Source organism: Ciconia boyciana, chromosome 2 (assembly GCF_034638445.1).
Source record: "Ciconia boyciana chromosome 2, ASM3463844v1, whole genome shotgun sequence".
Lineage (NCBI taxonomy): Eukaryota > Metazoa > Chordata > Aves > Ciconiiformes > Ciconiidae > Ciconia > Ciconia boyciana.
This window is the reverse complement of record NC_132935.1, coordinates 104,005,349-104,017,372: the sequence shown is the minus strand read 5'-3', so window position 1 is coordinate 104,017,372 and position 12,024 is coordinate 104,005,349. Positions and strand designations below refer to the sequence as shown.

Below are 12,024 nucleotides of genomic sequence, written 5' to 3'. Positions count from 1 at the left end.
GGTTTTGGAAAAATGTGCTACTTCTACTCAGCTTTGTTAAAGTGTGTGATATGAATTTGCTTCAATGAATGATGTGAAGAACATGTATGCATAACTGCAACAATGGCATAGGTACACAAGGGATACTTGCTTTTCCATGGGCAACACGTTGTGAACCCACAAACCCCCAGAAGTCATTGTCTTGGTCAGCTCTGGATCAGATGCCTGACTGTTAAGGTTACTTTTGCAGATGTTACAAACTGGTACCAGCTGGCCTTAGGGGAAAGATGATATACCCCATATAGGGGTTCCTATAACCATCAGAAAGTAAATTTAACAAATGCTAAGGGAAGAGAATCTCTGACATTGTATATGGAATCATATTTTTTATGATGTACATTTATTATGAAGGTTGCTTAAGCTGTAATGTCCATCAATTTTCTTTCATTTGTAGCATTTGTTCAAGGCAGTTGTATGTAGATTCAAAAGAGTATAATCTGTATAGAAAATTTGCTTTATGTAGAAGTATGATTTTTGTGATAACAGACTGACTTTCATGTAGATATTTTTTCTATAAACAGTTTTCATGCTTTTCTAAAAGTTATTTTCTAAAAGTACATACAAAAAACTCAAGAAGGCATTTCTTGGATCTCCTGACAGCTTGTAAGGCAAGCAAAAACAACAGGTTGATATAATCTCTGTTATAATATTTTTCTAACCATTTTCTTTGTTTCCTCAAAAAAAATTCCAGAAGTAATGTATTTACTTGAGTCATGAGCATATACAAGATAACCTCACCTCTGAAATCACATACTGTTGCTTCTGAATACAGACTCAGAATATGAACCAGGATGGCCTTATTTCTGAGAGCAACATCTGCATCTGTGCCTGAGAAAATGTGTCCTCTTTGCATGCTGATAACTTTTTAATGGATTTCTTGCACCGCAAATACACATGCCATTCTGATATTTAATTTTGAGTTGATTCATGTCCCTGGAATTTGTCATTCAGAAGAACCAGATCAGGCTGAGAGTTTTAGTTGCACTTAGAGCTTAATAAGAACTTATTGAAATGTGTATTGTCAGGTGTGTTTTATAAAGAAAAATGATAATTCTAATATATATTGCTGCATTCTGAGATACATAAGATATATATTATATACTAATAAATATGGGATATTGCAGTCAATTTGTAATACTCATGTGTTATGTACTGAATAAAATTTCTTCACCATCTAGTTGGCATAAACAATAAGGGGGTCAAAGTTTATAATTTCAGCAAAAGTCTTTGCAGGTTTAGGAAGATTTGGGAGTAGGTTCAAGTTGTAATCTATTTAATTGCAGAGTTCAACTGCTAATAAATCTGACACATTTGAGTCCAAGTGTCTTAGTTCATTGTCTAAGCAGAAGCAGAGATGAACGGACACTGCATGATTATTCTGCAAATAACATCTCTGTCTACCTGCCTCTCTTCTTTCTAATGTCAGGAAGATTCTAGAACTGGTGCTTCCAGTTATGTGATGCATGCAATGACAGGAATGGAAGGTGTACATGGCACAGGTTATTTCTAGCCTGGTAATTAAGGGTGAGAGAATGGTATGGAAGACTGAGCATATGGTTCTATATAATCTGAAGAAGTGGTTGGAAATAAAAATTCAGAAATTTTAAATTCTTCCCTTTGACCTGCTTTCCACAGACATGGTAATGGGTCAATGTGATCCATGAAAAAGTCTATGCATTAAAAAAAATATATAAATCTTGGCCATTGGAAAGATCCTTCAAATCTTTCAGTGACTATTACCCATGTGTTTGATGACAGTCAGCTGCTACTGATTCAAATATGTGAAAAACTAGTGTGAAACAGAAATGCATTGCATATGCCTATTAATCTTTTAGAAAGGAGAGGGACAATATCTTATGGAGACATGAGGAAACTTGCATTATAGAATCTGCGTCCCCAGTCTTCTAGGTCTCTTTGACTCCCACAGGAAGAATTTTGTGGAGTCTTTGGCTTTGCAAATAGAGAAAGTTATTTCTATGACTTTTTTCTGATCTAACTTGAAAAGGTAAGCTGAGTGATTAGACATACTTTCCAGGTTTAACATAGCTTTTTTTGACGTGCTTAATGTTCCTTCCATTAATACTAGTGGCTTTTGTATCTGAGCCAATCTGTGAGTATGAGTGAGTACGAGATAGTGTGCCTACATTTTGATCTCAGATAGACTCTGAAATACATACACTTGATGCTGGTTTGCAGAAAACATTACTTATCTTTAAAACTCTTAGTCTTAAAAAGCAGCAGCATTGTGAAGGTAAAATCACAAGCTCTGATGATCCATGCTGTGCCAAAATCCATAATTTTATCTTTAGTATAAATTAGGTGGATCCGTAGGTCAACAACTGTCCACTGTCGTGCTTCCCCCGTATCAGTCTTAGGAACTGTAAACATAGTTTCTGCAAGGTAGCAACTTCTGCAATTTGTAATAATCCCTAGAGAGTCAACAGTTTGTGTCAACTGAGGATAATGACCATATTGTGATTACACATACAGATTTATTAAAGATGTACAGAGGACAAATGGTTATATCAACCAGAAACAGATATCACATACTTCATCAGCATGCAGAGAATCATTGTGTCAGCAAAACAAATGACCTGGAAGTAGCAGAGAACTATTCATTATACTAGTCATCTGTGGGGAAAATCTTGAATGATGGAAGCATAATGTGTAGGTCTTTATATTTGAAAACTTGCTATGCTCAGTGATGTAAGGATGTATGAATAGGTATTTAATCAACATGACTGCAAGCCTCAGTCTCAATTGGGTGTGTTTGAGTTAATGAATACAAGATGGGTTGTGGATTTTTTGACTGAACAATGAAATAGAAATAATTTATGAAATATTGGTTGTGTCTTTACATACTTTTCTCTAGAAAATAAATGCTAAACATCATGAAGCTTGATTGAATGCTCTTCTTTGACACTCAAATAGCTCTTATATCACTGTGAAAAGTATTTCTGGAAATTATAAAATGTGAAAAAGCAACCTATACAGATGCTATACATAAGGAGTTCTTTGATAGCAATTGAGGACACAACAGTAGTAAAAATTGACTCAGCAGACCATTTTGGTGGTTCCTAAGTTCTCAAGACAGGGATGGATGTACACATTTGTTTAGGCTCTTCTCTGAATCAGGATGTAAGATATTATTTCAGAGTTTAGTTGAAAGTAAGCATTTTTTAAATGTGTGTTTGACATATGTTGTAAGAACAAAGGCAACAGGTTTTAGCATAATGAGGTAATGTAGGCCATATAAATTCAAATTGAAATATATGCAGTTATTTAGGCAGAGTGTACAAAGTGTTTTAATGGAGTTCTAAAATATTCTTCTGTGTTAATTATACAACAGGAGTGGGTTTGTTTCTGTGTTTTTGAGGGGGTCTGAAAGATTTAAATTAGTTCCCACCATAATAACAAAAACAAGTTAGGAATTTTTAAAAGTTACACGCAGTCACCGAAGAGCAGCCCACAGAAGCAGGCAAAAATCAGATGTGGTTGAAGGATATATGATAAAATGCCATCCTTCATTTCATTCAGAGCGTGAAATGACTGGTATGAATATGGTATGCCAATAAGAAGTGTGAATGTTTTTGAAGAATGTGGGTGGGAAATAGTTTTTTCTTTAAAAAAATGAACACTTGTTAATTAATTCCTTTTTAAGAATTTTGCTTAGTGACTATTTAAATTGTCAGTTGTGAATAGCGAGGATGAAACGCTCATACAAATAGTAGCTAAGGCACTGGTGATTGATCATAGGTTAAGCAGTTTACAAAGGGGATTTCTTAAACAAATCTGTATAAATTTTTAGAGATCAGTATCTACAATCTTTTACCAAGCTCTGCTTAAAAGACAAGATTCAGTACTCAGCAGAAGTACGTCTGTTGAATGGAATCAAGTTCTGCGGCTGTTTTTACTGTGGATCTAGCCTCCAGAAAATTGTGGAAAATTGTGGCTCATTCTTTAGAGTAGAGATTAAGTCATGAAAATAAGACAACATGAAATTTTGTAGTGTCATTATGCAACATTTATATGAATATTGGATTTACTTTAAATGATAATGATTGCATCATCAATTTTCTTCCCAGATCTTGAATAAAACCAAACCTGGAACAAAAATTAGCCCAAATGACAGAAACTTTTTTTTCCTTCTCAAAATTAGTTGAGGCCACAATTTACCCAAGATTTCCATACAAAACTGAACTAGACAAGGCCTATGCCTATGGTTTACATACAGTTTGAGGAATCTTTTAAAATTGCTAGGCAATTTCTTTGGGCTCATGTTTTATTTTTTACAGTCCTCACAGATACCTATACTGGATTTTAAAGAGGTATCAATCAAATGAACTATTCATGACCACTCAGAAGTTTGTCTTTCATTTTGAACTATAATTAGGAAATTGTGCATGGCAGCAACTATATTTGAGAGAAACCAAAAGATGTTGAGTACAGTTGTAGTATTTGTACCCCCAAATCTGCTTTTTTTATATCCTGTGGATTAAATTTATGTCCTGCATGGTTCCTACTTTTTATAGTATTAAATTATGGTCAAGAGAAAATGTATTTACAATGCATATCACACTTGCACGTTTTTTATTCTGTTCAGGTACAAGCTACATATGGCATGTCTGTTTTTCCAGTGGCCATAGGAATATATTAACGCTCATCAACAATGTTATTTGCTTTTTCCTTTAGGGGCTGATGTTATCAATTTTGATGGCCATGTAGTGTTACCATACAGATTCAGGAACAAGAAAATGAAAACACTGAAAGATGTCATCTCTCTGAAATTTAAGACCTCTGAAAGCGAAGGTGTAATCTTCCATGGAGAAGGACAGCAAGGAGACTATATCACTTTGGAACTGAAGAGAGCCAAACTTGTTCTAAATTTAAATTTAGGTATGCTTTGATTGTTTAGTTTTGTGTACTTTTTAACTCTCCCACAAAAATTTTAGGTCAAGTATTACATCCTCTTTTCCATGGTAATATGGTAAGCCACATCATTTAATCAGATAATTTAGTGAAAATGTTGTCCATTCCCTTTCTGTATGTTTTTTTTTTTCTGTTCCATTCCTTCCTTTTTACTCTGTGTGAGATACCGTGAAAACAAGATCATACAGAAAAACAGGATCAGTGATATATTGTCATTAGAAACTTGCCACAAACAAAAAAAGCCTTGCTAGAATTATATGTGGCCTCACCTGTGGCTTTGTGTGAGAGAAGGACACTGTCATCGGTGCTAGAGGAATAAAGGTCACCCTTCGGAACCTTGCAGCAAAAAAGGTATCAATCCGGGAAGCTACAGGCCACATGAAGTTGAGGTTCAGCAGCCTTCCTAGAATCTGAGAAGTAGGACTAGGAAAGGAAAGAAGACATATTGGTTTATCAGGCCATCTTATGATGGAATCCTGTATATGTTACTCTAATTCCAGCCTCCTTTTTCCCTCTCAGTGAAAGACTACAGGTTCATGAATGACTGGATTTATAAAGTGTATTTATTATGAAAAAAACCCACATTTATCTGGTTTCAGGTTTTTATTTTTCCCTTCAAACAAAAGAGTTTTAGAAAAAGATTTCATGTAACTTTCCTTAGTTCTCTTACAGACAAGTAAAGAGTAAATTATTCTGTTCATTATTTACATTGAATAGTAATTATTTCCACTAGCATTTTCTCCTGCTCTTTTTCTAAAAATCGATGTGAGCAGATGAGGAGGAAGAAAGCACATCTTCCTATAGCAGTTATCTTTTTTAAACAATTTTAATTGCAATACTATCCCATTCATTTCCAGTTTCTCCATATTCCTCAGTTCAGCCTGTCTTTATTAAGCTATTATAACTTCCATATATGTGCTTGGTGGGGATGTTCTTAAATCACTAGGCTGATAAATGGGAAAAGGACCTTTGACACACACTCACTTAATAAACAGAAGTAATGGTTTATGGTGTTATTCTTCCTCTGCCTGAGAGTATTATCTTTGCACCAGAGTCACTGGAAAAGGATGTTCATTTTGCCTAGTGAAATCCAGTTACTTAGTTTCAAACATCGGGGAGGGGGGGCTGGGGGGGGTGAGGATGGGGAGACGGGGGTGGATTTAGGTTTCACTTTGCACTGGATTTGACTTTGCATTGAAGAAACTGGGGCTCATGGACATGTGTGGAAATTTTTTTTTTTTTTAACCAACAGCTATTGAAGGATCAGTGGCCTGCAGCAAAAAGGCAGTATGGTCATATGTAGGGGAGTAATGTCTTAAGCCATGGAAGTGTGATTTGCCAGAATGTGTTATCAACATGCACAAACCTTAATGTCTGAGTTGCAGGCATGCTTGATGGTAAGAAATTCTCAGCTCCAGAAATGCTTTAGGTCCTCGTGTATTCAGAACATGGAAGACTGAACTGAGTTATTGGGCAGTGGAGCAATTTTTTAAACTTACTGCTGAATTTGTCATTTGCTGCTTCAGTTGAGATCCGTGCTATCAACCTTTGCTGGCTTAGCTATGTCAGTCAGATTGCAATGAGATGTGATCTCTGACTAGCATAGCTGCACTGGCAAAAGCCCCTGGAAAACAAAACAGAGAATTGCAAAACTGTACTCTTGCTAGCAGTTTGACTTCCAGAACAGGAAGGTTGCTGCAGGAAAAAAGACCAAAATAAGCTATGTTAGCAGAAGATGGTTTTTGCTGCTGTTAGCGTAGTCTGCATTGAGCCTTTTCCTATACGCTCACTGGTATAGCTATACTGACAGAGCCTACAAAGTGTAGAACTCAGACTGAAAAGGCTTTTTGATACCAAAGTCTGTTATCAGGCACCATGTCTTTCTCAACAGTCATAAATCAGTACAGTTCCAGGGAAGCTCAGGACCTGGCCCAAAGGTTACAGCTTTTCATTTCTGTAGCGTAGCGATGAAAACACAGAAAACCCCTAGTTGAAAACAACTTTACAACTGAAAGTTGGTATTGCTTCTCTGGTTTGCCTCCAAATAACTACTATTATGAATACAATTCACTGATCAGATATTTGCTGTATTTGATATAGCTATTTGTATTTATGGCAGCAACTCTCCACTGGGCACATTTTAGCTTCATAGCAGACTGACTTACTCCAGCTTATTGTGTGTCTGGTATGATTCAGGTGAAATATTGACAGAGCAAGAGGAAAATGTTTGCCTAACTGGTATGAGGTGAGAATTGCTATTGTTTCTATTCTCATCCTAGGCAGTAACCAGCTTGGCTCTATTTATGGCCACACATCCGTAATGACAGGCAGCCTCTTGGACGATCACCACTGGCACTCCATCATCATAGAGCGCCACGGGAGAAACATCAATCTCACCCTGGACAGACACATGCAGCACTTCAGAACCAATGGAGAATTTGATTACCTGGACCTGGATTATGAGGTAGACAGTTGTCATGGTTTAACCCCAGCCGGCAGCTAAGCACCACACAGCTGCTCGCTCACTCCCTTCACAGTGGGATGGGGGAGAGAATCAGAAGAGTACAAGTGAGGAAACTCGTGGGTTGAGATAAAGACAGTTTAATAGGGAAAGCAAAAGCTGTGCATGCAAGCAAAGCAAAACAAGGAATTCATTCACTACTTCCCATACCATTTCCTTACCAGGCAGGTGTTCAGCCATCTCCAGGAAAGTGAGGCTCCATCACGTGTAACAGTTACTTGGGAAGACAAACGCCATCACTCTGAATGTCCCCCGCTTCCTTCTTCTTCCCCCAGCTTTACATGCTGAGCATGACGCCATATGGTATGGGATATCCCTTTGGTCAGTTGGGGTCAGCTGTCCTGGCTGTGTCCCCTCCCAGCTTCTTGTGCACCCCCAGCCTACTCGCTGGTGGGGTGGGGTGAGAAGCAGAAAAGGCCTTGACTCTGTGTAAGCACTGCTCAGCAGTAATTAAAATATCCCTGTATTATCAACACTGTTTCCAGCACAAATCCAAAACATAGCCCCATACTAGCTACTATGAAGAAAATTAATTCCCCAGCCAAAACCAGCACAACAGTGAAACTTGTTTGTTTTCATTCAAATTGGCTTTATAAAGATAAGTCCAATAAGAAGAGAAAAGAAGACTAATATAATTTAAGATGTTTTGGTACTTTTTTGTACATCTGTTTTAATTATTTTTTCCCTTACATTTCCTGAAATTTTCTTTCCAACACTGTTCTCTCTTAAGTGTAAATTAAGTGTCTCTTCATTAGTCTACCAGATCCCATCTGGTGTAAGAGTCATCTCAGCCTTTTATTTTAAAATGGGAGATCTATGTTAATCAGCAAGCTAAGTGTACACTACTTTTAAAATCTCTAAAAGCAGCTGCTGTAAGCTGGAAGTAGATTAAAAAAAAGCATACAATCTGTTATTCCATTCAGGTGATAATTTTGCACTTGAATCAGAAAGCCTCATTCTGTGGTGACAATTAGTATTTATTTTTAGCAAAGGAAGCAGATTAGAACCTTTTTGCTAATATGGATCTTGATCTTTCTTGTCTTAGGTAGGTAGGTACTTCCTTGTATTTTCACAAATATGCCATCAATAACTTCTTTTTATAAAGAAACAATAAAGAGTTAGGAAAGTTCTAGGAAAACATTTGTTTAATCAGTCAGGTTAATGCATACGTGTGTTCGTAGTAATTAAATGTGGATTTGTTGTTTGATTACACTCTGGCTTCTGCTATTATGAACTTGTTCAGTTCTTCTAAATTGTTATATGAACTTCAGCACGTTGGTTATTATGAACTTTGTATAATGATTTTCTTGCACTCTTTACTGTTTCTAATGAGACTTAATGTGGTTAGCTGAGCCAAATGCATGTATTTCCATCCTTGCAACTTTTTAAGCAGCGAGAGGGAATCAAAATGATGTAATGCAGAAAAGTTTGAATTAACTTGTGTATTGATATTTTTACAAACAATCTTTTGATCAAAAATATGATATGAATGTTTGAAAAAATTACTTATGATTGTAAATGTTGCTGAATCAAATATTTACTTATAGTCCAACAAATCTTTATGAATGCCTTCTTTGGTAGCAGTTATAATGAGAAAATGAGCAAATTTGCCTGTACCTCTATTACTCATCAAGCACTGAAGTGCTGAATTGAGCTACTGAAAACTCACATAAATAGATTTTATTAAAGATTTTCAAGTGAGTGAACTACAGAAAAAGTTAGGCTGAATGCCATGCGCCAGGGTTGGGCAATTCACGCATATATATACACACACAGACATACATACATACATATATATATATATATGTAGTATATATGTATGTCTGTGTGTGTATATATATGTATATATAAATATATATTTGTGTGTATATATATGTATATATAAAAATATATATGTGTGTAGCATGTTTACATAATAAATGTGTTGCATACAATAAATTAATCCCTAGTAAAAGTTGAATCCAGGATATTCACCTTCCTCTCTTCTCTGACATTAGAGACCTCATGGCAGTTCTCAAAGATACATTTCAGTCTCCATGTACATGGATCCCCTTGTGTTTAATGAAACTTATTTAAGTGTGTGTGGATACATGTTTCTGTGGTGCATAGAAGTGCAAGAGCCTTAACCTCTTCTCCTTCCTTTCCTCTCAGTTATCTCACTGGTTTTGGAGTTAGTCATCACAGACTAAAATTAAATGTATTGTCCTTGTGATAAATTAATCACAGTGGATAAACCTGACTGAAAGAATCAAAACTATTTTTCATAGAAAATCTCTTTCAGAGATAGGTTAATCTCTTTCAGAAAACTTAAGTAAACACAAAAGAGGAATAAAAAATAGTTCTGATTTCATATTCAAGGTAAAAAAAAAAAATCCTATGATTCCCTCTTAACTCACTGTGGTGGTACGTATTTTTTGCAATTTTTCTCCTTTTCTTCAAAATGCTTTCCTTTCCATTTTCTCTTGTCCAAACACATGACTATAACATGCAAAAGAATGTTTGACAGCCATTAAAATATTACAGTCATATTCTTCAGTTCATGTAAAGTCCTGTATCTTCTCTATAAAGTTAAGTCATGATAATTTATAATACCTGAGGATGTGTCCCGCAAAATGCTTTTACATAGCTGGTATGTGCTATTTATAAAGATTTTGGTTTTCAGCTGTATAGCTTTAGTTCTTATATCCCAAGTCAAAGCTTCCTCTTTGGGATAGAAAGTGATATCTTACATGCTTTTAAAATGGAAAATGTGTCCCTAGAGCTGCGTTTTCCTGCTCTCAGTAATAACAAATGGAATTAACAATGAATGATATTTAAAAGCTTGGCTCTGCCAAATCTCAGCAGCAGACTACAAGTAGACATTTTTGTGAGCATTCGTAGGGCAGGGAAGCTAGGTGTCATTACTATTTATGCCATCATCTATTGGATATAAATACTTAACATAGATTGCACGGACTGATCTCATGAGTCCCTTATGCTTCACATTTGGGCTGCAAAATATTAATGAAAACATGTAGCATTTATTCACTTCCAAACGTTTCAGAAAAGACCCAGATGTGGTAGAGACCTGTATAGTCTGTATGGAGTGACAGGGAGAGACTTCATAAGAGATGAACGTTTTTATTTTGTAAAATATTTGTTTTTCTTCGTTTTTTAGCACTAGAGATTCTGGATAACCCAGTGTTTTAGGGTAATGAAACTCAGCATTAAGAGAAAAACAATTGCTGTTTGACCTTGATGGCTGAGTTTTTGCAGTGGTTGTCTTCATCTTCTCTATGGAGCTGATTTGGCCTGCTAAGTCATGTGGTAACTCCTCATTGACTATAATTACATGATAAAAGCATGTTCTCAGTAATGGAAAGTGCTTCTGTCTAACAGGGGATTGCATCTTTAACTATGTGATTCTGTAAAATTCTTCTGGATAAAGTAGATATAATAAGCATTAAAGGAAACAAATGCATCGTATTGGGGCCCACAGCTGCTGTGTTGTAGTCTGAGCTCTGGCACACAGTTAGAGCTGAGTGAATGATTCAAATCAGATTACCCGGCTAATTTAATATCTAATCTTGTTTAGGAAAATACAGGGATGGACGTTTATTCCAAGTTCTTTGTTTGAAACACATATTGCTCAGTAGCGATCAGAAGAGCAGTCCATATATGAACAACCATGATGCGTGTCTGCTCACTATTTGGACAATTGTAATAATACTTGGGATTTACTACCATAAATATTTGCAATCACAGATTCATTACAGATTTTTTTTCTGCCTTTGCAGTGCTTATTTGATACTTCCTTTTTCTATAAGCAGGGTTGGCATCTCTCTCATTCACCATGTTTGAATGTTCAAAGAAAGCAAATACATCTACAGCAAATTTGTTTAAAACTCTTTGCCCTCCAGTAACTATCTACCATTTTCTGTTTTGTTCAAAGATAACCTTTGGAGGGATGCCTTTTTCTGGGAAGCCAAGTTCTAACAGTAGGAAAAATTTCAAAGGCTGCATGGAGAGCATCAACTACAATGGCAATAATATCACTGACCTTGCCAAGAGGAAGAAATTGGAACCTTCTAATGTGGTAAGAGCATAATTTAATGGTCATCTAAACTGCTTCTCCTCCTAAAGAAGACTAGAAGGTTTGGGAGCATGTGTAGCTGATATCCTTGTGATATACTGGAATGATATAGAACACAGAACAAATTTTATCACATACCCAAAGATCTTATTGTATGTATGTTTGTGACATTTTTTTATTATTATGTCTGAGCATTTTACTTCTAGGGTCCAGTTTCATCTTTCCAAAATTAACCTTCAGTATCAGATAACTACTTTTTAAAAGAAAATCAGCTGAACCAATAAGTACTTCTTTCCTTTCCTCCCAAATTATAGTACTCCAAAATCAGTGCAGACAAAATTTATTATTAAATCAATTGCAGCTTTCTTGTGGCTTTAAATCCTGGTATCTTCCATCCCTGCAGAGCTATTTGGATTTCTGGAGTGCAAAAGTCATTGGAAGGAAATGCTTCTACAGGCCTTTC

At 36.0% G+C, this 12,024-nt stretch overlaps 1 protein-coding gene across 1 annotated transcript in view; it reads left to right on the top strand.

Annotated features, from left to right (window-relative positions):
• Positions 1-12,024, top strand: part of CNTNAP2 (contactin associated protein 2) — a 1,193,181-nt gene that overhangs the window by 568,733 nt on the left and 612,424 nt on the right. The window contains exons 5-7 of the mRNA XM_072853401.1: positions 4,732-4,935; positions 7,248-7,432; positions 11,421-11,564. Coding sequence (XP_072709502.1) covers positions 4,732-4,935; positions 7,248-7,432; positions 11,421-11,564 — 533 coding nt within the window. The remainder of the gene's footprint in view (positions 1-4,731; positions 4,936-7,247; positions 7,433-11,420; positions 11,565-12,024) is intronic.